Source organism: Brachyistius frenatus, unplaced genomic scaffold (assembly GCF_029030835.1).
Source record: "Brachyistius frenatus isolate BFR_SWC_R1_liver_20210118 unplaced genomic scaffold, ASM2903083v1 Contig_266, whole genome shotgun sequence".
Lineage (NCBI taxonomy): Eukaryota > Metazoa > Chordata > Actinopteri > Embiotocidae > Brachyistius > Brachyistius frenatus.
This window is the reverse complement of record NW_027210865.1, coordinates 196,970-223,858: the sequence shown is the minus strand read 5'-3', so window position 1 is coordinate 223,858 and position 26,889 is coordinate 196,970. Positions and strand designations below refer to the sequence as shown.

The following is a 26,889-nucleotide window of genomic DNA, read 5'->3' as shown; positions in this document are numbered from 1 at the left end:
ACAACACATATTTTAAACTGATATTTCTTATCTTCGCCACAACGCTGCACCGATCATGGCTCTATTTTTTTTTTTTTCTATACTTCAGGTTTACAAATCACATTTGTGTGGGCTATGTTTCCCTTTGGGCCAGCATTGGCCTCTAAACAAGGTGTGATGTTACAAGTCAAAGTCACAGGGTCTCACCTTAAAATTCTGAACATGTATTGTTCTGTACAGTGAGGTCGAACACAAGAGAAGTAACACTGACCAAAACTTATGTTTGACTGGAGGAGGACGTTAAATTTTGATTCCCACATTCTGCTTAGACTTTAAAGTCAAACATTAAGAAACAAGGGGCATAAAAACATTGTACGTATTATAGGCTGTGCACAATTCTCAGAAAGAAAGAGGCCAGCTAGGCATTCCTGACAAAATAAATAACACGTTTAGGGCTTTTTAAGAGTTGGTTTTTTTTTTTTTTTTTTCCTCCTCGCTATGGCTTTTATTTTGAAAGTCAAAACCAGAAGTAGTTCTATTGATCATTACAGCTGGATTAGTACTTTCTTCTTCCACAGTTGGTCTGCTGTCGATCCCTGGGGTTGTGATCCTCGACTGTGTGTGTGCCGGATCTCCCTGCGGCAGGGACGCACGACTTCTCTCCTCCTTTAAACGCGCCGAATCCTTTCATAGCTCGAAACGTGCGATGCGCTCAGTGTAAAGGTTAGAGAGAGGGCGGATCACTGCCGGTCACCCCTGCCGCTCAGCACCCCGGGGTCGCGCTTTGTTAGTGGTGAAGACCCTCATTTTTTGTTTGTGTTTGTTTTTTTCAAAAACGTCCAGATCTTCTGAAGAATGGAAGGAAATGGGAGTAACTGTGAGGATGACTTGCAGTGTTGTGAGGAGGAAGAAGAAGTGGATCCCAGAATCCAGGTGAGTGGAGGGCTGGGAAAATGGTTCCAGATGTGGACAGGGGAAGGGGGGGGGGGGGGGGGGCATTATCCAGTGAATAGAACTGTGAGATTGTGTTGAATACATAATGTTTACCTCGTGTTTATTTAACAGTTACAGCCGATAAAGTGGGAAAGAATATTACTTTATTAGCTGTATTACTACTGCAATATATAACTGCAACCTTTATTAGCAGTGTTACTATAATACACAGCTGCAGCCTACTTAAAATAAGTAGATGAATGCAGTATTATGCTCCAATGTGTGCACAAAAAGAGTATTTTTGCATTCAATTCCTCCTTCACACACACACACACACACACACACACACACACACACACACACACACACACACACACACACACACACACACACACACACACACACACACTCACTGAAAGAGATGCATGCTCAGTAATTTAGTAAACAGAAGTCACACAGTTTATCCTCCAGATACACAATCTGATTTAACCGCCCTCCTCCCTCTCCTTGTCCCTCCATGAATGCCATGTTGTCTGTAAACAGGGAGAGCTGGAGAAATTAAACCAGTCCACAGATGACATTAACCGCTGGGAGAGCGAGCTGGAGGTAAGCTGAAACACCAACCATCAACACTTTTCTGTCATTATCATTACTGCCTCTCCCTGCTGGGGTAAATACTTCCAGCTCAATGTGAGCTGCACCACAGTAACACCCATCTCACTGAGACATTAAGTCTCCCTTTTTCCTACTATAAAATCTCATGTATGTTTTTGTCGCAACAAGGGAGGAATCCTGTCAGTTCTGCAAGATAACTCATCCGGTTTGTTTTGTGGATTTTGCCGAGCAACGAAACAGTTCACATGGAAAGCATAGCAAAGATGGAAATTCTCTTAACGTGGGAGCAGCTTTGGAGGAAAAATGCGGAAAATCTGAAGCAGAAACTGTTGCTGCTCCTAAATAACGCTGCACTGTGCACACTGCTATTGCAAAAGATGCATAGCTGCAATCTGAATGTCAAATATGATATTTGAATGGCACATTTGGAGCAGTCTAAATCCCCAGCGCTTCTGTCGTTTCCCTGCAACTCGCCAAACATTCCTTTAAAAACACCGTTACGAAGGAAAAAGGCTGTAAAACCAACAGAGAATCTGCAGAAAGATGGATGATAGATGGAAGAGGGGTCTTACGATGCTTGCTCGCGTTGAAATGTGAGTTATTAGGTTACTGTTCAGCAAAACTAAAAACATTCCAGAGTCAGGCCACAGATTTTATTTTCCTAAAAGTAGGCCTCTTCTGTTTCTCATGAGACCGACACTCACGAAGGAGAGCAGGAATAAACATGAAAAAAGACAAGAGGAAGAGGACAGGATAACTATTAAAGATTATTTTTAACCATCTGAGTTGACAGGATTGCCTGCCGTCTGCTGTTTTCAAGTTTTCACTGCTTTTGTGGTGTTTTCAAGAACCAGCTCTGTCGGTAGAGTGACGGATATAAATAAACACACAGACACAAGCTGGTAGACAGAGAAAGAAGGCGATTCATTAGGAGGCAAAATGAACGTAAGGAGCTGCAGAATGTGGCGCTGGCAGGCAGCAGGCTGTTTCCCTGCGGAGTCTGGAGTTCATTAAGGACGATGTACTGTACGCACAGCAGGTTCAGAGGATTCGGGAAAAGTTCGGGGTGTGAAGTTAAACCCACGCTCAATTTCTGCTCTCCACTCTGCCAACACAATGCTAAACCTCTCGTCCGTCCAGGCGGAGATATAAAACTGTGTGTGAGTGTGATAGAGCGACATAAGATCAGAGCCAAGAGTGTGTGCCTACAATATATGACCAAGTAGCTTACAGGATTTACCTTCCAGATTCTGCGTCACTATCTCATGGCAGGAAGAGGAAGTCAGGAAACGTTATGATGTCACAGGAAATATGTTTCCTGGAGCACCCTCTCCCTTTTCCTTCTTAAAGTCCTCCGTCAGCTAGGAACAGGATGCAGGTGCTGCTGCCTTTCAAACCCCTGGTGTGAAAATTACAACACACACACACACACACACACACACACACACACACCACTGAAGCTGCTTCAGGTGTTGGGCTTCACTATAACGCTTCATCATTTCTCAAACATTCACTACTTCACCTCTAAAGAATGTGTTTGAGGTTGCTCAACATCACTGGGGGCTAACACACCCACTGGGGCGGAAAACACCAGATACACTGTGTTAATGCATGTTCTTATATTTAGGTAATAGTTAAGGGAAGACTTGAACTAGAAGAGATGCTTTGGAGGCACAAGGGCAGATTTACGAGGGCCAACAGGACAGCAGTAGCCACAAAGAGGGACAAAATTGGGGTTTGCACTTAGAATAAGTGAAAAAAAAGAGCCACACTGGTGTTTCTGTGAGGCTGAGCTTGAACCCAGTGGTGCTTTGAGCCAAATAAAATGCTAAAGTCAGCATGCTAACATGGCTCACAATGAGCCATGAGCTCACAGTTTGCCGTGTCCAGCTTGTAGCAGTGTACTTGATGTGTTTATATGCTCAGTTGTGAGTGTTTGCATGTGTGCAGGACTGCCGTCAGCGTTTCCGCGCGGTGCTGGTGGAGGCAACGGTGAAGCTGGACGAGCAGGTGAAGAGGATCGGACGAGCCGTGGACGACTCCAAGCCCTACTGGGAGGCACGCAAAGTGGCAAGACAGGTCAATTTCTATATTTATATTTATATATATATACACACACACACACACACACACACACACACACACACACACACACACACACACACACACACACACACACACACACACACACACACACACACACACACACATATTCATTCAGAGAAGAGAGCTGGAATGACTCTGAGGTCAGCAAATAGAAACTGTGAGGGCAGGTTTACTGAGGATTAGCAGTGAGAAAATTTAAAGAGCTCTGCTATCTACTTAAAGGGAGCACAGTCACGTGATGTCTATTTTTAAGCTCAGCAACACCTCCGTATCCTGAGCTAGTGTCATGCACACATGTACAGCTCCTCTGTGTGCAGAAGAATCTGATAGATTTGCAATATTTTTGGTGATCTGACTTGTTTGTTTTGCTGTATCGTGGAGGTTTTGTCATGCACATGGCGCTGTTTCAAGTACTTCTCACACTAAACTGTGCTGGTCCGTCTGCAGTGGGTCTGCACTTCACTGTCTAATTGCTCCAGCCTGTTGAGTCTTTGATCTGATTGGATAGCATAAGAAATTTAGAGTTCAGCACCCCCTTCCATCCGAGCCAATGAAGAAGGAGCTTATGAGTCACCCATCAGACGGGCTGACATTTGTGTGTCAGCGCTGAGCTGTCAAACTGAAATAGACTGTGAATTTGTGTGTGTGTGTGTGTGTGTGTTTGTGTGTTTGTGTGTTTGTGTTCGTCCTTTGCTTATCCCTACTGCAATATGACAAACTACCTGCCAGTGGCATCTGTTTCTGACGGCAAGGCAGCAACACTGAGGGCTTTGGATTACTGGGAGGTTTTGAATTTTGATGGGACCTGCATGAGCTTGGAAAGATGAAAAGCCCTCCCTACCCCTTGCGTGTGTGTCTGTGTGTGTGTCTGTGTGTGTATATGATCGGGGGTTTAAATAGAGCAAAGCCGATAAGGGCTTCGGGTTAAACTGGCGCATTGTCAGGTCATGATTTATGGATGAATATTACATTTTTAATACATGACCTATTTTAAATAGATTCCTACTTTACCCTCAGTGACCCTCCAGCACAAACACACACATCCAGTATTGCTTCTGCCCCCACCCATAAGCCAGTCTCATCCCCCTCCCCTCATGTTTCCCCCACTTACATTCCACCAGACTGGGGGGCGGTGTACAGGAATTTGCCTGTACTGTCCGATCTTTTGTCCGTTTTTTTTACCCAGCATTCTCTTCTGCACCACTGCCTGTCTGTCTGGCTGGCTGTCTGTGCCACCCACCCCACAACCCCCACACCCCCACCCCTAGTCACCTTGCTGTACCTCCCGCCCTCCATCTCTCACCTTTGGAAACTGTAAACAGGGTGAACTTCTACAGACAAAGGCACCAGAAGGCATTACAGCATCTGACACATGAATCAAACATGAGTCACCTGCATCAAAAACATGCTTTAGTAGGATGACATGGGCGGTCATGGTGCATGTCAGGAGCTGACAGTGTGTCATGGTGTTTCACACAAAAAGCTCTCGTATTATTTGGTTCTGAGTGTCACATAATGTGGGCGCCATGGCATTAGGTTAATTAACTGATAACAAAGCTCATCATTTGCATAGTGTCTTCAGCTCAGCGGGCTTCTGTGTCATTAAGATAAAGGCAAATTATGTTCTTTGGGTTTGATCCATTTTCATCACCGGGGTGTCAACGTTTTGTCATTAGTTGCAAAAGTTAAGAAAAGCAGAAACTCATATGCACCATGTTTGATCAGCTTAGTGATTGACTAAATCTAAAAGCTGCTCTGTCCAACAAGTCTTGGCATTTAAATGTAACTCTTTAGCCACCCGTCATACATCCGAACACTCTTTGAATACCATGTTCACACCTAGATCACCATCTCTGACAACCTGTTACAACGCTTGCAAAATAGCCAAAACAAAGCACTGCAGTTGGCACACAGACTCCCATTCTACATCAGCAATCATTACACACACACCCTAACAGGCATTCAAACTTTGAGACAAAAACAGCAAGCAAAAGCACTGAAATAACAAAAAAAACAAAAACAATCCTACCCTCCAGACAACCATTAAAGAAGCACAACTAACAGCTGAAAACCCCCTCTGTTATTCATTGTTCATTCTGCAACTGGACAAAGTCTCCCAACCACAGAAACCCCCTGACTGAGACTGAGCCTATTATCACCCTGATCAGTCTCTCACACCTTAAACATTATTTCACATTATTTCCTCTGTGCCTTGTCCACATGTGTCCACTGGCTGCTTTCCACCTTTCCCTGCCACCAATTCAGTCCACCCATCATGGATAGGAAAGAGCTGAAGCCTTGAGTTATTCCTCCAGGCTCCCCAAGTCCAGTCTAATTCGTAGGCTCCAACATGACAAAAAAAAAAAAAAAAAAAAAAACAACAATGATGGATGTAGCTTTAAAGTCTCAGTTCCTTTTCTGTTTCTTCGGCATTCGTCTCATCAAATATCCATCATCCTCCTTCTGCTTTCCCTGCTCCTCTCAGAGCCTGGGAAATGGGCCACGATGAGGACAAAGAGAAAGGATCCATTGGTCAAGCTAACAGATTGCATGCAATGAGCAACTGTTATCTTCCCACTCCTTTTCTCTATCTCCTCACCTTCTCAAAGGGGCCGGATTGCATATCTGACCTCTGCAACACTCAGATATCACAACAATACAAGCAGAGAAGGTGCCAGCTTTTGTACTTTCTACACTTTGTGGGAGAAGATACAAACCTCTGCTTGCTCACGTCACAGTTGGAGGCTTTATCGTAAACATGGCTGACAGAGGCAGGGGTTACGTTACAGTTACAGGGGGTTAACGTGACCGAGAGCCAGGCAAGGCCGTGAGAAAAATCTGTAACAGCTGAAAGAACTACACTGACCTTTTGGGAGTCTGTTATGTTAAAGATGTTTTATGTGAAATGTGTTGCTCACAGGGACAAACACAAAGAGAATCTTCTGAGTCAGCAGTTCTCGACAGTGCTATGGAGATGATTAGCCACTTTGAGCTATTTCTTTTGGTGTTATGGCCCACTACTTTACAGTTTTATTTGACTTCCACCACTCTCAAAGTTAGAAATTAGCTTGTGAACACAGTTGCAACTCGCAGTTATTCCCTTTGGGAGTTGGTAACTGGACTTGCGGGTCTTGAAGACATTTAACCTCTCATCTGAGAGTCTTCTTCAGATGTTGCCTGACTAACTGAATGTTAAATATGACCTGCCATTAATGGACTTTTCCAGGCCACATTCTCCTCTCTTTCCGCTACCTAAGTATTAACATTTTCTAAATCCTTATCGCTGTGGGAAACACAACATCCTCCAAGCTAGCAACCTAGATGCTGAAAGTGGCTGAAAAGCTGAAAAGTTTTTATGCTGGGACTCACCTCCCCACTTACAAATGTTCCACCAAGACAAGGTCCCTCCAATGCTTTCAAAAGCACTGTTGCCAAATCCTCCTCTTAGCGCCCAACAAGATGATTATGAAAAGTTTAAAAGAAATACAAACAAGCCAGAACAATTTTCCCCTATAGCAAATTAATTATGTCCACAGCCAGACCGGTCTCCGGTGCTGGCACAGTGGGGTGCAGAAAGGTCTGGCCCTGCGAGACTACCTCAATCAACTGGCTGGTGGACAGTCCCAGGATTTTACCTCTCGTGGGGTTGTTGACAACTTGAAAGTAGTATTTGTGAATAGGTGTTCAGCTGCCTGGACAGGTATCTCAGGTCAGGACTCGGCGGTCCACCTACATCTGAAGGACAAGGGACACTCATTTGAGGACAGCAATGTACACCTCTTGTCCAGGGAATAACGATGGTTTGACAGAGAACTGATGGAGTCCGACTGAGTCAAACTGGAATGACCATCATGAAACAGAGGAGGTGTCTTCAGCATCACTTACCAGCCTCTTACAATACCGTCCTGACATCTCTCCCCAGGTAGCTTAAAACCCACTGACAACTTGTCACCCTCGTGATTCACGCGATGAGTGGTTCAACAACTCTCGTATGACCTCAGTGACTCTCAAGGTGTCCACGACCCCAGAAGAGGTTGAAAGCCTGGGACTGTCCACCATTCAGTCAGAACTGAAGAAGCCTTTAGGACGGGAAGTCAGACATCTTCAAGAACCTCAAACAAGTCCAGGTGCCTTCGGATAACTCTTAGATGTACCATGACCCAGATGACTGAGAATCTTCACAGTCAAGAGATGCCAGAGAACAAAACACTGCTAAAAGCAGACTTGTATTACACTCTAAATGAATGCTGATGTTATTTGTTGTCAGCAAAAGGCCAAAATAATTAAATTCAGATTTAAATAATCATGATCAATTATTAGCATGTGCTAACATTTATCTTTTTTCAGTCCGATATTAAGTAAAATTAAATACTTATACCTATGTAAAGTGTTAACAGTTTTATAGAGATGTCCTTGAGCCATTTCACATATATAAGTACATGACCCAAAATCATTTGAGTCCTTGAAATAATCTAAATTTAGTTTTATTCGTGTAAACCACTTCATTCAGCTTGGGCTCAGTTTTCTTGTCGGTCAACTACTAACACAGGAAATCCCTCCTCCAGAAAATACATTTGTATTTTAAACAGTAGACATTTGAAACTGTGAAATGGTTTATTGTTTTAACATGAATGGATGGCTTTATTTCACAGTTAAAAATGGCCTTGTAGTTGAAACAATAATCCATTCAAAACACTCCGCGATAGAAACTCCAACTAGATGAACAAGTCTTTGTCATATACAGTCAATAGAGAGAGGCAATAAAGATAACGGGGGGATTTTAGAGGGTTACACACTTCTTAAAACAACTGATTTCCTTTCAGTTTGTCGAGACTTATGTCCCTTTAAATTGTTGAAACTAAATGCACTCTAACTCCATAAAAAGCCTGGAGGAAAGGTGGATAATTTATGTCTTTGCTGCAAGTTTGTCCACTTTAGACCATTTGAGTTTCCTAAAATGAAACTCTTCAGGATGGTTAGCAGAACTTCATAATCAGTATGAATGGAATATGTTGGCATACGTGTCACAAATACATTTTATACTATTCCTTTGTCTTGAAGACAGTTCTTACAAAAAATGTAATCGTTTTGTTTTATATTCATTCTAATACCAAGTTTTCTATAGAAAAGCCGACGTAAATGTCTTTTATACATATACCTAAAATATTTAAGACCCTTTTATGTGGGAGTTAAATATTAACATTTAAATCTCTGTGATGTCGTCAGCACAGTTTTATATTCTTCCAACATAAAGGTCTCCATTAGATTTATGAATATGAAATACACGACTAACCAAACTTTGCTGATTTTTATCTAATAAAAGGAAATCTGATTGGAGCTACAGTGACTGCTTAATCTTGGTATCCAGCCAATACTGTGACCTTTAAGTCACGCCTGTCGGAGCGGAGAGAGTAGGTCCAAATATGTCCAGTGTGATGGGAATAATCTTCCTATTGACTGTGACTGTGGCCACGACAAGCCCACTGACAGTGTGTCAGATTTCCCCAGTGACAAAACTTCTGTTTGTGTGCTGGATCAAAGCTCAGTTATCTTTCTGTACGAGTATGTACGCAAGGCCAGATCTGTTTAGTCCCTCTCTGGCTGTCATAAGGAATCAGTCATGGTTCTTTCAGAGGAAATTTAGGTCAGAAATTACAAACACTCACATAATGTAAGCAGAGCAGGGACTACTGCAGCATTCATACCCTGTGAGAGCAAACTCTCTGGCTGAATTCATAAACAAAAAGGCAATTTTCAGCGGTTTGAAGCTGTCAGGATGCTATAATTTAAGCTTTCTATCATCTTTTTCACACTTGTCAGTTTTCATGACATCGAAATCGAGTGAAATCTCATCTCTCTTTATCATCAACCCCCGATTTCCTCAGCAGTAATATTTACGGGCTTAAAGCTGAATAGTATTTGCAAGTGGGATACTCTGTTTCCCGTCTGCCCTCAGTGAGTTATAACCATCTACTCTTCCTCTATGAACTCCAGGCTCAGGTTGAAGCCCAAAAGGCCACTCAGGAATTCCAGCGGGCAGTGGAGATCCTGCGGGCAGCCAAGGAAACCATCGCCCTGGCTGAGGAGCGGCTGCTGGAGGAGGACAGCCGCCAGTTCGACTCCGCCTGGCAGGAAATGCTCAACCATGCCACACAGAGGGTGTGTACATAGCACTGGCCAAAAAATACAAAAAAGCTCGAGTTTGAGGTTTAGATTGTGGAGATAGTGAAGTTTTCTACAGTTAAAATAAACCTTCTTTGTCGATTGTTTCAGGTGATGGAGGCAGAGCAGGCGAGAACACGCAGTGAAGCTGAACACAGAAAAACCGCAGCCAACTACAATTCCTGTATTAACCACATGAGGCAGTTGGAGAAGAAACTCAAACGCTCCATCAACAAATCCAGGTCTGTTCTTCCTTCTGATAGAGTGGAAATGATGCTTCCCCTTGCTTGGGCCTCATGTTTGGGAGTGTGTTTGAGTGTGTGTGAGAAATAGGGGCTAGGTTTATGTCATCTGATGCAGTCCAGATGTTTCGTGTTTTGGTTGTGCAGTTTTGGGGTGTACTCCCTTTGTAAGAGCCAAGGAATGTGACTGCTCACAGAGAGTGTTCTTCTTCAAGCAGTTTCTCCAGCAATGACTGACAAAGTGTCTCCCTCCCCCTCTCTCAGCATTTCTTGTTTTTTCTCCTCCTGCAGACCGTATTTTGAACTGAAAGCCAAGTATTACCTACAGCTTGAGGTATGTATAATAGCAGTTCCTTGGGGTTTATACAGCTTTAGCCATGCTAATTTTGATGAGTCGGTTTGGGGGTGTGGATAAATTGCTTTCTATCTAGTGTCATCATAAGTCAGCATTTTAATTTGGCCAATACTTTGGTTTATGACTTTTACAAAATTTCTTACATTCCCATCAGCCTCAACTACATGCTCACATGCTAAACCAAGATGGTGAACATGGTAAATGCTAAATATTACTTTATTAGCATGATTATTATGAGCCTGTTATCATGCTGACATTAGCATCACTGTGCCAAAGTAAAGCCTTACAAAGCTGTCAGGAATGACATGTACATGTACATGTGAGCATTAAATCTGTTTAGATTTAATGCTCACATGTACTAAGAAAATTCTTCTTGTATTTTAGAATATAATTCACATGTGCAAACAGTTTTACATGTGATGTGTGTTTACTAACAAACAAAACAACACGTTTTTTTTTAGCAACTGAAGCGTCATGTGGATGACCATCAGGCCAAACTTGTGGTCGCCAAAGCCGAGTACCGTGCAGCGCTGCGCAACCTCGAGAGCATCTCAGAGGAGATCCACGCACAGCGACGCTCCCTCGCCATGGGAACCAGGGAGCAAGGTGTTGGAGCAGAGGAAGACGGAGGCAACGAGGACATCGTCAATTTCAAGATGGAGTCAGACGGTCTGTCGAGTGAGTACGGCCAACGCTCCGAGATAATAAAAAAAAAAAAATCCTCCACTTCATCAAACCACATTATTATTTATTTATTTTTGTTGCTTTGTTTTTGTTGATGCATCTGTGCGTCTGCATGTTTAAAGTACATATCTGTGTGTGTTTCAGTGGTGTCAGTATCTATTGACGAAGAGGGCAGTCACAGTTGCAGCTCAGAGGAGGAGACCGACACTCACTCCACCTCCTCTTCCCAACCTGTGCCCACCTCACCTTCCTCCTCCTGCTCCCATCCCTCCACCTCCGCCTCCACCCCCCTCGACATGCCCTGCCCTTACCCCTCCTCCTCGCTCTACTCCCTCTCCTCCTCTCCCTCTTCCTCCACCATCTCCTCATGTCCTAGTGGCCTGGAGTTAGTGAGCCCCTGTAGCTCTCACGGCCCAGACTCAGTGTGCGGTTCTGGGCATGCCTCACCTCTCCTGGGCCCTCGCAGCCAGTGCAGTGGAGCTTCCTCTCCAGACTGCGACCAGGAGAGAGGTGTGTGTCGGACGGACCGCTAACTTTGTGAAACTTCATCGTATATGTTGCAAATGTTTTGTGGGTCCTGAATTCAACTGTTTGGGAAATATGCTTTTTGACTTTCTCTTCTGAGAATGACATTTGAATATTGGCACCAATTGAATGTCTGTGTGTTAAGTACAGAATCAGAAAGTGATGAGTCTGTCTGAGCATAGAGACTGAGAGTAGAGGGTAGTAGCTTGCCAGGCTATATTGAAAACTGAGAAATATGCCGACCAGCAGCTCTAGAGCTCTACTTTAATGCACACGGAAAGCAGGAGCCAGTAAAATGGAGTCCCTCTCCAGAATATTGCTGCACACTAAAGAGGGATGTCCCTGTTATAAGTTTTACATATTTTAGGTGTAACAACATCCTTATTTATGAATATGTAGTATACAAAACTGTCACTTAAAAACATGCCTGATTTCTAAACATGGATTCAAATTCATCAGGAAAAGTATGGAAAGGATTTTCGAGAATAATGATAATTTTCTAAAGAAAGGATGTGATCATTTACACATAAATACCACCATATCTATTTTGCTCGAGGTGGATGACTTGACTGGCAGGTGTTTAGGCTTTGAAAAAGCTTCTTAGTAAGAAAACGTTTAGTAAATTTGGTGAAGGGGGAAGTATTCAGAGTAGGTAAAATCATTTTATAAGCTGATCAGTGACTATCAACTGTAGCTGTTGAATAAATGTAGCGGAATAAAAAGTACAATATTTCAATCCTACTAGTAGAGTTGGAGTACAAAGCTGCATGGAATAGAAATAGTCAAATACAAGTACATGGTATTTTATCTTTAAATATAATTCTACAGAGAAAAGAAAAGTTGCTGCATCCCTGGTTTAACAAAGATTCCTGAACCAGGGCTTTTTCTTTCTGTGTTTCTTCCAGGTGACAGAGCAGAAGGGGCGGAGGCGACGTTAGAGTCCGGTCTGAACAAGCTAACCTTGACTGTAGCACAAAAACAAGGAGGAGACTCTGGGGAGGACCAACAAGACCCCCATTACATTAACCCTGACATCTCCTCCCCCAGCTCCGCCACTGCTACCACGGCCATTCTGCTTCTCAACAGTGTCTAATGAACGCCTGTTCAAGCTTCACGATGGACTCAACTGGCAGGAGACACGGAGCAGAGCAGAACAAAGTGCCCACTGAAAGCAATGAGACAACAAGATGTCCACCATGCATAGCAGTTATGTCTCCATATTGTCTAAACATCAGTGCTGACACAGGAAAGGTGTTAAACGTCGTGTATTTAACATTAGTATATCATTGTTAAATAAAACCATGTAAAGAAGTAAGATCAGGGACAGGACGATTGGTGGTCTGTATTTCACACCTGCGGTATTAATAGTGTTAATGAAGGAACTGCATTTCCCCCTAAACCTCCTTGCATCCTATTTGCCAATGGATTGGTTTTCCCTGGTCTGTATTTACTAAGAGAAGACCACCTTCTTCTTTTTTGGTAGCATGAAATCTGTTGTACAGCAGTGTGACACATTTCCTGTCCATATTGTAAAGCAGTGGTGTCACTTGTCTATAGCTATGCAGTGATGTGTCCCGAGTTAATGTGGTAAACTGTAAATGGTGTTAACAGTCGGCACCACTTAGAGACCTTTTGTATTAATGTGACCAGTGAGCCTCTTTAGCGGCTCCACACAAACACAAGCTGTCTGATGTAGGATGAAGTCTTGTTCGGTTTTCAGTTTGGAACTTTTCCCTTTCACTCTTGTCAATTTGAAAAATACGATTTGGAGTCGATTTTGGAGAAACTGGAGTGCAAACGGAATTTTTCTTTTAAATCTAAGTTTTATTTTTTACCAGGCAAGACATGAAGAACAAACTCCTTTTTACAGTGACAGCCTCAAAGCACTAAACTAAAGAGACTTAAAAAATGAGACTGAACCTTTTTGAGGAATAAGTGGTCTTCCATTTGTATCTGTGAGTGAGTGAGTGAGTGAGTGAGTCATTAAGTGCAAAGTGAAAACCTTGTCTGGTGGTTGGTTTGTGTGGCCGAGTGAATGATTTTTTTTTTTTTTTAGTGTGTCTGTTGTGTTTTTGGACAAATGTTCAAATACTATCCCGTAGTACAGATATTCTATATTTATACTCCTGTATTCTTCTATATGAACAATGTTTTGTGGTTACTGTTGTAATTGTTGAACACAAAAATAAGCAATAAACATGTGCTTCATATGACAATGCCTGTTATTGATAAGTCCATTTGTAGGTTGTTTTAGAAGTAGCTGATCGGTCTTTTGAAGTCGGAGAAAGTGTCATATTAGGCCATTAGTAAAGACGGAAACAACGTGTATCTATGTTTGTCTAGGGTGGTGTGGTGTGGGGGTGGGGGTGGGGGTGGGGAGCTTGGCGTCTTGAGGGGAACTCTTGCGCAATAGCAGGGGATATGAGTCACCTGACAACACACCAACAGCTATGCTGCCACAGTGTCCTACACTAAAAAGTAGAGCACCCTGAAAGCAGCGATATTACACAGCAACAGCAACTAGTTTTTCTTTATTGTAATAGTTTATATCTTAATAATTGTGTGTACCATTAAGTCACACAAAGTGGCCATTAGTTAATTTACTTCCTGCTCTTCTCTCGCTGACTACTCATCTTTAATCCAGCTGTTATTGTGCACTGATCCGCACACTGACTGTTTTTATGTCTTGCTGGCTGCTCAGCTGTCATACTGTGACACCTCATGACTTCAGTTAAAGCCTTGACACTCCCACCTGACAAAGTTCAGAGCAGAACAGCTTCTTTTACTCTGTAACTCGGTCCTCCAGTCCTGCTTGTCCTCTGCCTGTCTCCACATGCTCCAGACAACACGCCAATCTAAATTATGTGGCATCCTATGATTTCAATAAGTGTGCCAGACTACAGCTCTGGCCTTCAAACACTGAGTCAGAATACAACCATGTTCTGTCAGATACTGACATCCAGTGGCCAGGTTAGATATTTCTGTCACTCTTCAGGCCTTTATTAGGTACTAAAGATTTAGGAAACTTACCTTCATGATATCGAAATTCATTTGTGGATTTAATATATTAGAAAGCACTTTGTGGAACATTAGATGTGTATTATAGAAAAAGTACAGCATAGAGCTGCACACACATACGTTTGACAGTACACAATAGATGTGACTCTGGATTTACATTAAATACCATTTTCATTTTTTACAAACAAAAATGGGCCCCACATTTAAGCATGCTCAACCCAGTATAAGTAGCCTGTTCTTGAAAACTTTTACATATAGGAGGATTCAGCGATTATTATTATTGTTATTATCACCAGTGTGAATTAAATGAATATACTAATATCTATATAGACATTTAAATTTGGTCATTGAAAATGCAGCATAAAAGCTGTGTTGTCTATGAGCAGATCTACAAGACTGTAACAGGTGTTGGGAGCCTCGTAGCTCACTGATTCTGCTATAGTTGCATTGTGATTGCACAAAAGGAAAAGACTTAGCTTGGAGAAGTGAAGGAACGATCCTCGGCATTTCCGCGGTGAGTTAACTTTGGAGGAGCCGGTCCACAGCAACAGCAGCAATATCAAGAACTCCAAACCTTCAGTCCATCAGAGGTCATCCTGCAATGACGTGATTTATTTCAGCATAGCACATACTTTTGAAGGTACAAACAGTTAAACTTGATCCTCTCAGGCTACCATACTGAACCTTTGGTACTTTCCAAAGAAGATCATATTCCTCAGAGTGATCAAGGCCTCAGTGGTCTAATGAAGAAAGCTTCACATGTGCCATAAAGACCATCACCCAGGAAAAATGTGTATTAATGTAAGGTTGAAAATAGTCCCCATGAAATGCAGCATTTAATCATGTATGAGTAACATTGCATGAAAACCACAGTGCCCTGCTGTTTAGGATATTTCCATACTATTAATAGGTGATCTGCTTTTTAAGATCTACAGGGAAACTTCCTCAGTTTTTATACGGATGTCCTTTTAGTGTTGATGGAAAATTATAATAAACTGAAGGAATATATTCCTCAGTTTGTGCTATATGGACTAAGAAAGCAGACTGTTCCTGCTCATGGAGATGACAGAAGTTCCTACATGTACCAGGATGCATTTCAAGTTTGTTGCGCCTAACCCCCAAATCCTTCAGTTCACTTTGCCAAGTCTTTCCCCTTGTGGCCCCCACTGAACAAAAATATTGATGAGCAGGCAGATGATATTTTTTACAGAGAACAAAAGACAAGAATGAAGGTGGCAGTCAGTGGAGGGAGTCCCAGAGCCGACGTCTGTCTGAAAGGGACAGAACAGCAACGGACTAGAGGTCAACACACTTCTTATTTGGAAAAGCCAGCATACTTTGTAAAATCACTCACTGAAACATGATGCTTGCTTTGTTTCATTGAGTGTAAAAAAGCAAAGCTGTTGCAAACAGTGGTCTCTTTACGTCTGGGAAGATAAGAAGACTTGGAAAATTGGCAGATGACAAAAACATATATGAGGGGACTGTATGTAAATGCTAAAGCGATCCATGGATGGGGTAAGCTTTTGTTGTAGCTGCTAAGGTGTGGTTGACATCTAACAAAAAATGAGATCAAGTGGTTTGGCAGACAGTTGACAGTAACCAAGGAGTGGTCAAAACTTCAGGATGTGTGAGACTGTCTCCAGATGTCACTTGATTAGCTTATATTCACATGTTGAGTCAAACTCCTGAATCAACAACAATGGTTTAAGAAAGGATGTGAATTCTCCACGAAAGATTGGTTTAAAAAAAAAAAAAAGAATAGAGAGTTTTTGGTGGTATTACCCAGCAAATTTGCAGGTTTTGCGCTATATTGGAAAATCATCTTCCTCCCCATAAATAAACCACTTCTGTATTACTTTAGCTGACTTGTATTATTGCTTTGAAGAGAGCAACCAGCCCTTTATGCATCCAACCAAACCCAAGGAAAATGAGGACTCTTGTTTTAAATGTCGATTACATAATGCAGCTCAAATGAATAATCAATATTATTTTTTTTTGTCTGATTTAAATGAAACAGTGGACCTCAAGTAGCAGAGCTCCTGTTTCTGTTGAGTCATGTGGCTCATCTATCCACTTCCTGCTCTAAAAACAAAAACTGTTCCTCGATCCTTTTTAACATTAGCAACAACAACAAAAAAAGTTTAAAATTACACAACAATTTTTTGGCACTGTTCAACATTTTCCTAAAATGTTTAACTGTTGGTTACTCTGGTCATATGACAAATCACATGATATACGTGCCAAGAAGTCCCGCCTCTTGTGTCTGATTGGAGGAAACGCTTCCTCGCCGCAGCGTGATTGGTCAAGAGGGAGCATCGGTGACTTTGTGATTTAATAAGCGGTTTGAGGGTTATAGAAAGGGTCGCCTGCAGAATCATGGGTTGTTGTAGTGTTTGTATTTAGTCTGACTGCTTTTCTTTCCTGTCACTTTTGAGCTCATAGTAGAAACAATGCAGCGTTTGTACATTGCAGCTGTTCTTTTGTGGGCCGCCATCGGTAAGAACATTTAATTTTCCACGTTTTCAGTCAGCTATCGATACCTGCTATGAAAGCAGCTTCAGTTGTTAGTCCTGTTGTTGCACAGTCGTTATCACAGCTGTTACCCTCAACGTTGTTATTACCACTCCCAGATATAAGTGGCTATAGCAGAAGGAAATACGTGCGATATTTCTCAAGTTTCATGCAAAGGTTTTCTGATTTGGTCTCTATATGTGCCGATTTACAGGATCTTAATCCGAAATCAGCCCCCCAAAAATGTCAATTTAGAGTTTATTTTAATTTTAAAACAACCACATTTATCTTAAAATGGGGTTTATAACCCCAAAAGAAACTATATAGGCTACTCTTTAATTCGGCATTCATAAATATCCCTCCAACTGAAACTATTTGTTTATTTTGATAACGTTATTGAAAACTTATAGTCTCTCTTACTCAAAGCACAATAGCATTAGGTAGGTGAAACATGGTTACATTTTCCAATGTAATTACTGCTTTATGTGTGTGAAATCAAAAATTGACTTTAGCACCAGTCCGTCTGTCAGACATTTTGCTGGACTATATCTTATGTAAATAAAAGGAACATGTACATAAGATATGAAGACATTTTTAGAGCAAATGTTCAAGCACAGCCATCAGCTCCTACAAATCCAGTCACATTTTACTTCATTATCCTTTACAACACACACCACATATAGTCAGTCACTAAAGCATCATTGTTTTGCAGCTGCAGAGGGCAAAGCAGTCCCTTCCCGCCCTGATTTTGGGAACACCTATCATGTCAAAGGTAAGGCGCAAAACACCATATGCTAGTGCCTCTTTGTCCTTGGATTTGATTTTATTTCACATTTCTATTGCAGGAGTGATCTCGCTGCCCTACGCTGAGATTAAGGAGCCATTTGAGGCCTGGTTCGACCTAGTGGCAAAGTCCAGCCGAATTGACTACTACCATGGTAAGAAAAACACCTTCACCCGTGACTTTTTCTCTTTAAACTGACTCTGCTTGATTGGATGAGTGATTTGAAACGGAGAGTCTGCTGTGTCAGAGTACAGAGACCAGACTGTAGCATCATCAAATAATAAAAGAAGTGAAAATGAAACAATCAGCAGTATTAAAGGACTCAGTCTGGTATCTCCTGTTACACACTTGTTACTTCTAACCTCTATGATGAAGGATTTTCAGTCTTTTTTTAAATTGATTTCTAAGTATTTTTTTTGTATATGTTTAAAATTGTGATGTTGGCAAATGTAATCTGAATTTAACCTAGATTACAATCGTTATGTTTAACATGATCAATTATTATTGCAATAGCAGGAACACTTTAGATTAGGTAACCTAAGCAGAAATGTTATGAATAATTTAGTTTTTTGCCTGGAATCTCTCACTGAATGTCAGCAATTATTCTACAGCAGGAAATCATACGATGGGTCATCACAGAAAGCCACAGCAGACCCAGGATCAGTCTTAATTAACTGACCGAAATATAATATTAATAAAAATGCAAAAATGTGGCCAGTTGGACATTAATTATTAGCTCTGTAATGATAAAATATGAAATGCACTCATTTTATCAGATGAGGATGATTTATCAAATCAATCAGTGGGGCAGCAGAATGCTGTCCTACACCCTGTGCAGGAAGAGCGGTGCAGTTTAAGGTATTAAACAATGTTAAAATGTTATTCAACTTTTAAAAAAGGGAGTACTGTTACTGAGATTAAAGTAGTGATGTAATGCCTGTTTCTTAACATTTCTCGTTGTGATTATCAACAGGCCAGGTTTTAACATACCAGCAGGGGTCGGAGCAACAGTTTGGCACCGCCTATAAAATCACTCCTGAGACGACCGAGGTGGAGCAAAACGTGATGAAGTGCTTCCAGGTTAACGGAACAAAGGAGGAAGCAGTCACACCGCAGGCATCACTGCCCGACGTGCAGGGCTTCCAGGTGTGTGAGACACAAAGTCAGACCCCGGGGTTGTTTTACAATACAGAAAAAGAACTACTAAATAAATTACTACTTGTTTAATAATTACAGTTGTTTTCATTCATTGATAAAAAAAAAAAAACAGCTGTATGACATGGACACAAATGTCCAATTTTCCCAACTATTTCCACATCGTTTTCCACCGTTTTGAGTTTTGACTCTTTTAATGATGTCATCTCATGCGCCCTCTTCTTCAGCTACATGCACAGCTCATTTTAATTTGCAGAATAAAGGTGGCATTTAAACGTGTTAATACCACAAATCACAACAAAAAAAAAGACCAACCCACCCAATTCAACAAACTTGGAAAGACAGCTGAAGTTCCATCCAGCTGTTCACTCATTATTAGCAATTTTTTTTTAAATTCCAGTTTTGTGTATGCAAATTGATAATTGTGTCATATCTCTTTGTGCAATTCTGGTTTCCAAAGCCTAAAAAGGCAAACAGCAAAGCAATTTTTTTAGTTTTATTAAACTATGGTTAGGCCTTTACTATGAAAGGAAGAAAAATACAATTCAATCATTATTATTAGTACGACAGTTAATTGTCAGCATGAGTTTCATGATGCTGACTAGACAGACTAAAACCGTCACTATTTGCTGCTTGTTTGAGATGTTTCATCGTAACCGTCAGACACTCACTGACATGCAAACTGACTGGTGAACTGCTGTAAATGGGCTGCAGGTCTCCCAGAGACACTACAGTCATCACGAGTGAGATTTAAAATGTATTGTCCTGTCTACTCTTAATTTCACAACCATGTGATGTTGAGGACTTGAAAAATCCAGCTGCAATAATACATAATGATGTTCACGGAGAAGTCAACATGTTAATGCCCCCCCACAGTTCCTGAGAATGGAGTACTATGGAGGTTCCCTGTGTGAGGTCTGGCAGAACGTGACCACCGTGGGTTACAAGAAGAACAAGTACACACTGTGGGTGACACATTCAGAGCAAGGCGCGGGAGGCAAAGGGGACACCACCATGCCCCTCCATTACGAGATGATGGGATACAACACACTGCTGGGGTCCCATTATGACAAGTACCTAGTGGACTACAAGGAGTTCAGCACTCACGTGGACCCCAAAGTCTTCTCGCTGCCTGAAGGTTTGTGTCTCAGTTGTGGATTCTTGAATAATCCAACGTTTTAAAAGAATCACAGGAGGAAAAACAACACTTAAATGTTCTATCACTCTCTCTACAGGGATGAGTTGTGGGGGGTTTCCTGGTCCCGGAGTGGAGCACCACATGTTGGCCAATCCGATGAAAGATATCATCCACACCTCGGCATCAGGCCACTCACAGAGCATGTTCAACTATTTCAAGGACAAGTTTCAGCGTCAGTACTGCGATGACAAGGAGCATGAGGAGAGGGAACATGCTTTTGTCCATAACCTCCGGTGAGAGGAACAGTCAACACTGAATACGATTTTTGTTTTCATCAAGTACATCGGCATGCTGAATAGCAGTTCTGCATGGATGTAGAAGATTTGGTAGTTGAAGCGTCTATGATGACCCGGTGCCTGGTTCCTTGTCACTGTAGGTATGTCCACTCTAAGAACAGAGCGGGGCTGTCCTACAGCCTGGCTCTGAACTCCCTGTCAGATCGCACCGAGTCGGAGCTGGCAACCATGAGGGGAAGGAAGCGAGGGAAGACACCGAACAGAGGGCTCCCTTTCCTCTCCAAAAGTTATGAAGGAGTGAAAGTACCCGAGTCCCTTGACTGGAGGCTCTATGGTACGTCTAACTCCAAAATGTATCCCAGAGGTGCATCGGTCTGCCAGGACATTCAGTTTTATACCTTTCCTCTGCACTTCCAGGAGCTGTGACCCCAGTGAAGGACCAGGCCATCTGCGGCTCCTGCTGGAGCTTTGCCACCACTGGAGCAGTAGAGGGCGCTCTCTTCTTAAAGGTGAGAAAGATAGAAAGCAGCTTATCACACAGTAACTGGCCCCGTGCCAGTGTTTTCAACTGATGGGGCTACTTGCTTATGCTCTTAGAAGCCACAGATGTTAAGCATGGCGCTTCATCTGCTCATGTTTAGGTTTAGCAATGCAATTCCTACTGGCATCCTACGAGGTATTTAAGAAATAATAAGGTTTAACTTTGATGGTTCTTGTCGGGTTGTTCAAGCCGAAAAATAGAACTTTAGAGAAGTTTTTTTTATTTTTTTATTATTTCTTTCTCAAGAGTATAATATAATCAGTCCTTCTAGGATTTTGCAGCATTGCTTTGTGATTATAGTGATAAAAAAAATGCTTGATTTTGGAGCGGCCTTTCTCAAATATAGCAATGAAATTCAGAAGTGTGTGTGTTTTTTTTTTTTGGTGGTAAAATTCTGTGAATTGGCGAAAATTTAAAGTCTGGGAAAAAATATGTTTTTTAAAACTACAAATTAATACCAAAAATTGTCATATGTATTCACCTCCTACAATAATAACTCATCTGCACATCACAGAAATGGCTTGAAATATTTAAGTTCTTATTCTTTTTTTTATATTTAATTTTCTGAACTTATAGAACCTTCATTGGGCTCAAAGTTACAAAAACATTTCTGAGTCATAAAAGTGACGTAGCTTCACAAAATAGTCTGTGACTACAATACAGAATACATAGGCAACATATTCTGAAAAAAAATTATGCTTTTTAAATAATACCAATTCAACACAGGCTGTGATGAAAGTGATCAAGTGCAATGATTGGTTGTCTAATTCTCATGATAAGACCACATTTAATATAAACTCCATCCACTTTTGCTGATTTTTCCAGTAAACCAGCATGTGGTTTGTTTTGATGATGAGAGGTTGAAGAGCCTTGCTGACTGAAATGAGGAATTACTTTTGTTCATGAAGAACGTTTTGTTTGGAAAGGTTTACTTTGTGCTGTAATAATTTCAGCAGAGCTTCAATTGAGTTTACTTTATTGCAGAGAAATTCCACGAATTTAACAAAATTGCAAGTTGCCTCAAATACTACAGATTGTTCGAATTGCATTAAATACTCCAATCACCAAAACGACTGATGAATATATGAATGATTAAACAGTGTAGATTTAAAATTAAGTTACATTCTTTCTGGAAAAAAAACTTCTCAATGTGGACAAATTAGTTATTCTATCATATCTGTGTAACATCTGCCAATTTGTATTCATTCATCTTAGTGCATTGATTTCTGCACAAATTTGCTTTAGGTATAAGAAAAGCATCCTTGTGAGTGAAGAGGAGTTGTCCTTTCAGAGCAGGTCCACAACACGATTCATTTTGCCACTTTCACAAAGGTTAGACAGACTTGACAGAACGTCTGAATAAATAAGAATGAATGTCAGCTTTGACCTGCCTCCACCCGTAGAAGACCCAGCTCAAAGGCATTCCTTCTCCCGTGTTGCTTAGCAACGTGATCCAAATGTAGGGCCGGTCTATTATGGGATTTGATGGCACTCCATTGAAGTGACCAAATTCTTTGACTCTCTTTCTGCAAACACAAACCACTCTTGGGCGATAGCTGTAAGTGATAGGCTGAGAAGAAGAATTCAGATCTTGAAGTTTTACTCAAGTACAAAAATCTACTTATAAAGGTAAAACTCACTGTAATGTTGCAGCTGGTAAAGTTAATGTTAACTACTTTATATAATGATGGAAAGTTTGGGAATTTCCCAGAGGATCAATTAGGTTTTTTCCTAACCTATGATATAAAAAAATCCTAACTTATTGTATTACTCATTAGAATCTGAAAAGTAACTTCAGTTATGAAATAAGTGTGCTGAGGTAAAAAAGTGCTTTATAATATTTGTCCCAGGTGTTCAGTTGTCAAGAAGTATAAAGTATCAGAAAATGGAAACACTCACTAGACGCGTCACAATTTTAACATAATCCCGTGACTGTGATTATTGAAGCTGATCACAATCATTCTCAATAAACTTTAGAATCGTATTTATTCATATGTATCAAAACAGCAGGATGAAACTAAGAAATATTTCCATCGCTGTTTCCATTTTGTTTTTCCACCATTTGAGGTTTGACTGGTGCTCTTTTGATGACGCCATTGATGCGCTCTCTTCGTCTGCTGTGGTCAAATGTCAGACGAGTGGAGGAACAAACTGTTCATCGTCAGGCACTTTTTTGATGAGCATCTATTGACAGTAACATCAGAGATTTAGTTGCAAAGCCAAACACCACGGCACTGCTATGGGAACATTTTGTTTTTAAGCCAGAAGCAAACAAACTCCTAACTTATAGGAGGCGATTTGTCTTGGCAAGCAAAACTAGAATGAACAGAAAAAGACAAATTGTTTATTGCAATTATTTATATGGAAATGAATCATCAACTAAAACTTAGTAATTGTGTTAACCCTAATACACACTGCAACTACCTCAAAACTGCACTTAACTACACCAAGAAAAGTACATGGAAATGTTCTTGGGTACTCTCTCCAAGGAGTAAGTTGATCCTCTACAGGGTCAAACGGACACTTGGGAGGAGGGTGGTTATTAAAACAATTGTTTTCAGCACATTAACAATAATGTCATTAAGCAATTTCTTCTTTTCTCTTTGTTTAAAATAGAAATGTTAATAAACTAAATCAATTTCATATGTAATCTTGACAACCTCTGGCAGTTTTATTAAATTAGTTCACTTCAGTCAGTTGTCAAAATAATAGGAACACAGCGGTAGAGCTGGCTCAATGAACCTCACCGCTCCTAATTGTTTTGCAGAGATTGCGAAAGCATTTTGATTTGGCTTGAGGACATCACTGTAGTGAGGCCCCAGCAGTCTGTCTTTGTACCTTAGCCAGCGTGCAGCGCAGCAGCAGGAAGTGTCCTCTGTGATGCAGCAACCCGTCCCCACAGACAGCTTCATAAACACAGCCACTCCTCGGAGGCCAGTTTTGAATTTACTTCATCTCACAGCGTCTGCCGAGCAACCTGTGGACAACAGCTGGTGTAAAAATGTTCGTTAGAAACGTCACTGTGCTCCCATCTTAAGCCCCGTGCACATGTCTACAGGTCTGAATGTTTTTGGTACTTAACATGACTTTTAGTCTAATTTTCCCTTCCCTTATAAAACATTTTACATCTAATCAAGCCTTTAACTTATCCCTTAGTTTGGTTTATTAGAGGCCTGTGTGGTGCTATAAATTCAACAGCTGGTGAAAGTGTTTGTATTGTATTTCAGAGGGTTTGACTCCTGCAGACGAGGACAGGCTGCTAATCTGCGTGGGATCATGTCTTTGCTGTTGTCTTTCAGACGGGCTCCCTGCAGGTCCTGTCTCAGCAGATGCTGATCGACTGTTCCTGGGGTTACGGCAATAACGGCTGTGATGGAGGGGAGGAGTGGAGAGGGTACGAGTGGATCATGAAACACGGGGGCATCGCCACAACAGAAACCTACGGAGCCTATATGGGCATGGTGAGATGATCGCATGACGATGAAGCTAAAATAGCCTGATAATTATAAAACGATCACTGCATAACACTTTACAGTCCTTTTTTTTTTTTTTAACCAAAGATTGGTAAGCTACTGTGAAAGTGTTGCATTACGGTTGACAAACTGAAACAATTTAGGAAGAAAACTGAAAGATGATTTGATGTAACTGAGGCAGCATGACTCTGACATGTTTAACTGACTTCTAGAGTTACAAGTTCCAGTGAAACGTAACTCTGACTGTGTTCAGAAAAGACACATTACGACATTTTCCCACCTGTAGAGTGCAACTCTGTGAATGTAATGTTGTGGCATTAATGCCAGCTACACCTTCAGGTGCTCTTGTGTTGAAGACGGGGGTTTGTTTGTTTGTCTGTGGCTCAGCTGTAAAACTCTGTCCAGCACTCCGGTTCACCGTCTCTACTTTCCCAGAATAGTCTGAACTACATATGCTTGGTCAGCCTTTATGTAACCCAACTCAGAACTGTTTTTTTCTCTGAACAGAACGGATTTTGCCATTTGAACTCCTCCCAGCTTGTTGCACGAATCCAAAGCTACACTAATGTCACATCAGGAAACGCTGAGGCCCTTAAACTGGCTCTCTTCAAAAACGGCCCGGCAGCAGTCAGCATTGACGCTTCACATCGATCATTTGTTTTCTATAGCCACGGCGTCTACTACGAACCTGCTTGTGGTAGGTTTACCTCTCACTGAGGGTCACACTGTTTGGACCAACAACTCTTTTCTCGACAATTAACACGCTTCTTGTGTTTTTTCAGGTAATAAACCGGAGGATTTGGACCATGCTGTTCTTGCAGTGGGATATGGCACCTTGAAAGGGGAGCTGTACTGGTTGATAAAAAACTCCTGGTCCACCTACTGGGGCAATGATGGCTACATCCTCATGTCTATGAAGGATAACAACTGTGGCGTCACCACTGACGCTACATACGCTACACTGGCATAGGAAGGACTTGCGCCCCAGTGGTGTCGTCTATTTTACCGTAGCGGGTACTGTAATGATTCCCTCCCAGTTTTGCACATACCCGTCCCAGGACGACACCACAAGAGCCACCACACTCATGAATGCTGCATTCAAATCAAATATAGCAATGTGGGAAAAAAATAGCAGTCCTCACCGTTTAGTTGAACTGAGGGAGTGCATTTAGGACGTTAGCTGTGACCACATGGCATGCAGAAAAAAATGCTGTGGACACACCAAAAAGTTGGAACCACAATCAGGTCAGGCATTTACAGCTGGGGTCATTTAAACCCTGTCGTTTCAGGGTCACTCACCAAACCTGGTGACAAGTCACTGTTGCTCTTCACGTGGGGATTCACCACAACGGCGGGTCTTTGGGCTTCCTAATCATTGTGTGAGTGAAAGGGAGGGGAAAAAAATACCAAAGGAGAGGAATTAAAACAATATTTTCACTTTTCCACCAAACCATTGTCAAACTGAGGCTAAGTGTCAGATTAACTGCAGAGGACAGCGGCCAAGAGCTGCTGCAGGATGAATACAATTGAGAGCGAGCTCACGAGATTTTGCTATATAATGATATAACACTGCCCAACATTGAGATCAATCCCATCTAGCTAACTTGGGTTCCGCTTTATATGGTAAATAATATAATCTAATACCCATACCAACAGTGCCCCGCTGCTAAAGGAATAACTGCTAACTTGTCTGTGACTTTCACTCACCAGGTGTAACGTCAGCATCAGGCTCCTTCTCTGTAGCGTCACCTGAAGCTATGGTGGCTTCAGGGCCAGGCATAATTAAAACAATTAAGACAGTAGTTGTCTTTCATTTCATATATTATTTATTCTTTGGCAATTGACGTTAGCTAATTAAAACCTGAAACGCTCAATGTCTGCTATTGTCGAGGAAACTGCTGTTTGTTGGGAGGTGACGTCAGGTGTAAGTCACGTCACGGTCAAACTCTAAGCCCCTCCTACCACGCTCCACTCTTCGGACAGACCGCAGAGTAAATTTTATGAATGGACAAAGCGCTTTCCCCTGCAAAACGTATTTTAATGCAGTTATCTGTGAAACAAAATCACTGTATTGAAAGTTCTGCCACAAAACTACAACATAGTTTTATCCATGTTCATTTTTAAGCAGGTATACAGATATCCTGTAACTTTACGGAGTACACCTTTGTAGCTCGTAGACTACACCACTGTTGTGTCCTCTATAAAGGAGGCAGGATGTTAATACTATTCAGATGCTTTTGATGCCACTTTGTGAGTGCCTGAGGTAAATTACATGTAATGTTGGATGTATCAAAGTGCAGTTATTGCGAGTCGAGCTGCCTGATCATAATGTGTTAAATGTTTCCAACTTGCACGCAGAAGTCCACCTT

The 26,889-nt window shown here is 41.6% G+C and overlaps 2 protein-coding genes across 3 annotated transcripts; both read left to right on the top strand.

Moving 5' to 3' along the window:
- Positions 1-313: 313 nt before the first annotated feature.
- On the top strand, positions 314-12,699 carry LOC138634532 (SH3 domain-binding protein 5-like). 2 transcript variants are annotated; one of them, XM_069721519.1, is made up of 10 exons: positions 314-702; positions 823-912; positions 1,456-1,518; positions 3,478-3,606; positions 9,628-9,792; positions 9,907-10,037; positions 10,329-10,371; positions 10,854-11,070; positions 11,221-11,586; positions 12,507-12,699. In XM_069721519.1, the coding sequence occupies exons 2-10, from the start codon at positions 835-837 to the stop codon at positions 12,692-12,694; spliced, it is 1,380 nt and encodes a 459-aa protein (XP_069577620.1). In that variant the 5' UTR covers positions 314-702; positions 823-834; the 3' UTR covers positions 12,695-12,699. The 2 variants fall into 2 exon arrangements, with proteins under 2 accessions (XP_069577620.1, XP_069577619.1); XM_069721518.1 differs by having other exon boundaries at positions 314-912.
- A 4,266-nt stretch (positions 12,700-16,965) lies between these two features.
- Positions 16,966-26,873, top strand: LOC138634530 (digestive cysteine proteinase 1). The gene is made up of 11 exons (XM_069721516.1): positions 16,966-17,118; positions 17,846-17,905; positions 17,979-18,071; positions 18,891-19,063; positions 19,949-20,210; positions 20,308-20,503; positions 20,647-20,840; positions 20,924-21,015; positions 24,347-24,508; positions 25,028-25,217; positions 25,303-26,873. Exons 1-11 carry the CDS (start codon positions 17,073-17,075, stop codon positions 25,488-25,490), a joined length of 1,656 nt encoding a protein of 551 aa, XP_069577617.1. The 5' UTR covers positions 16,966-17,072; the 3' UTR covers positions 25,491-26,873.
- The last annotated feature ends 16 nt before the right edge of the window (positions 26,874-26,889 follow it).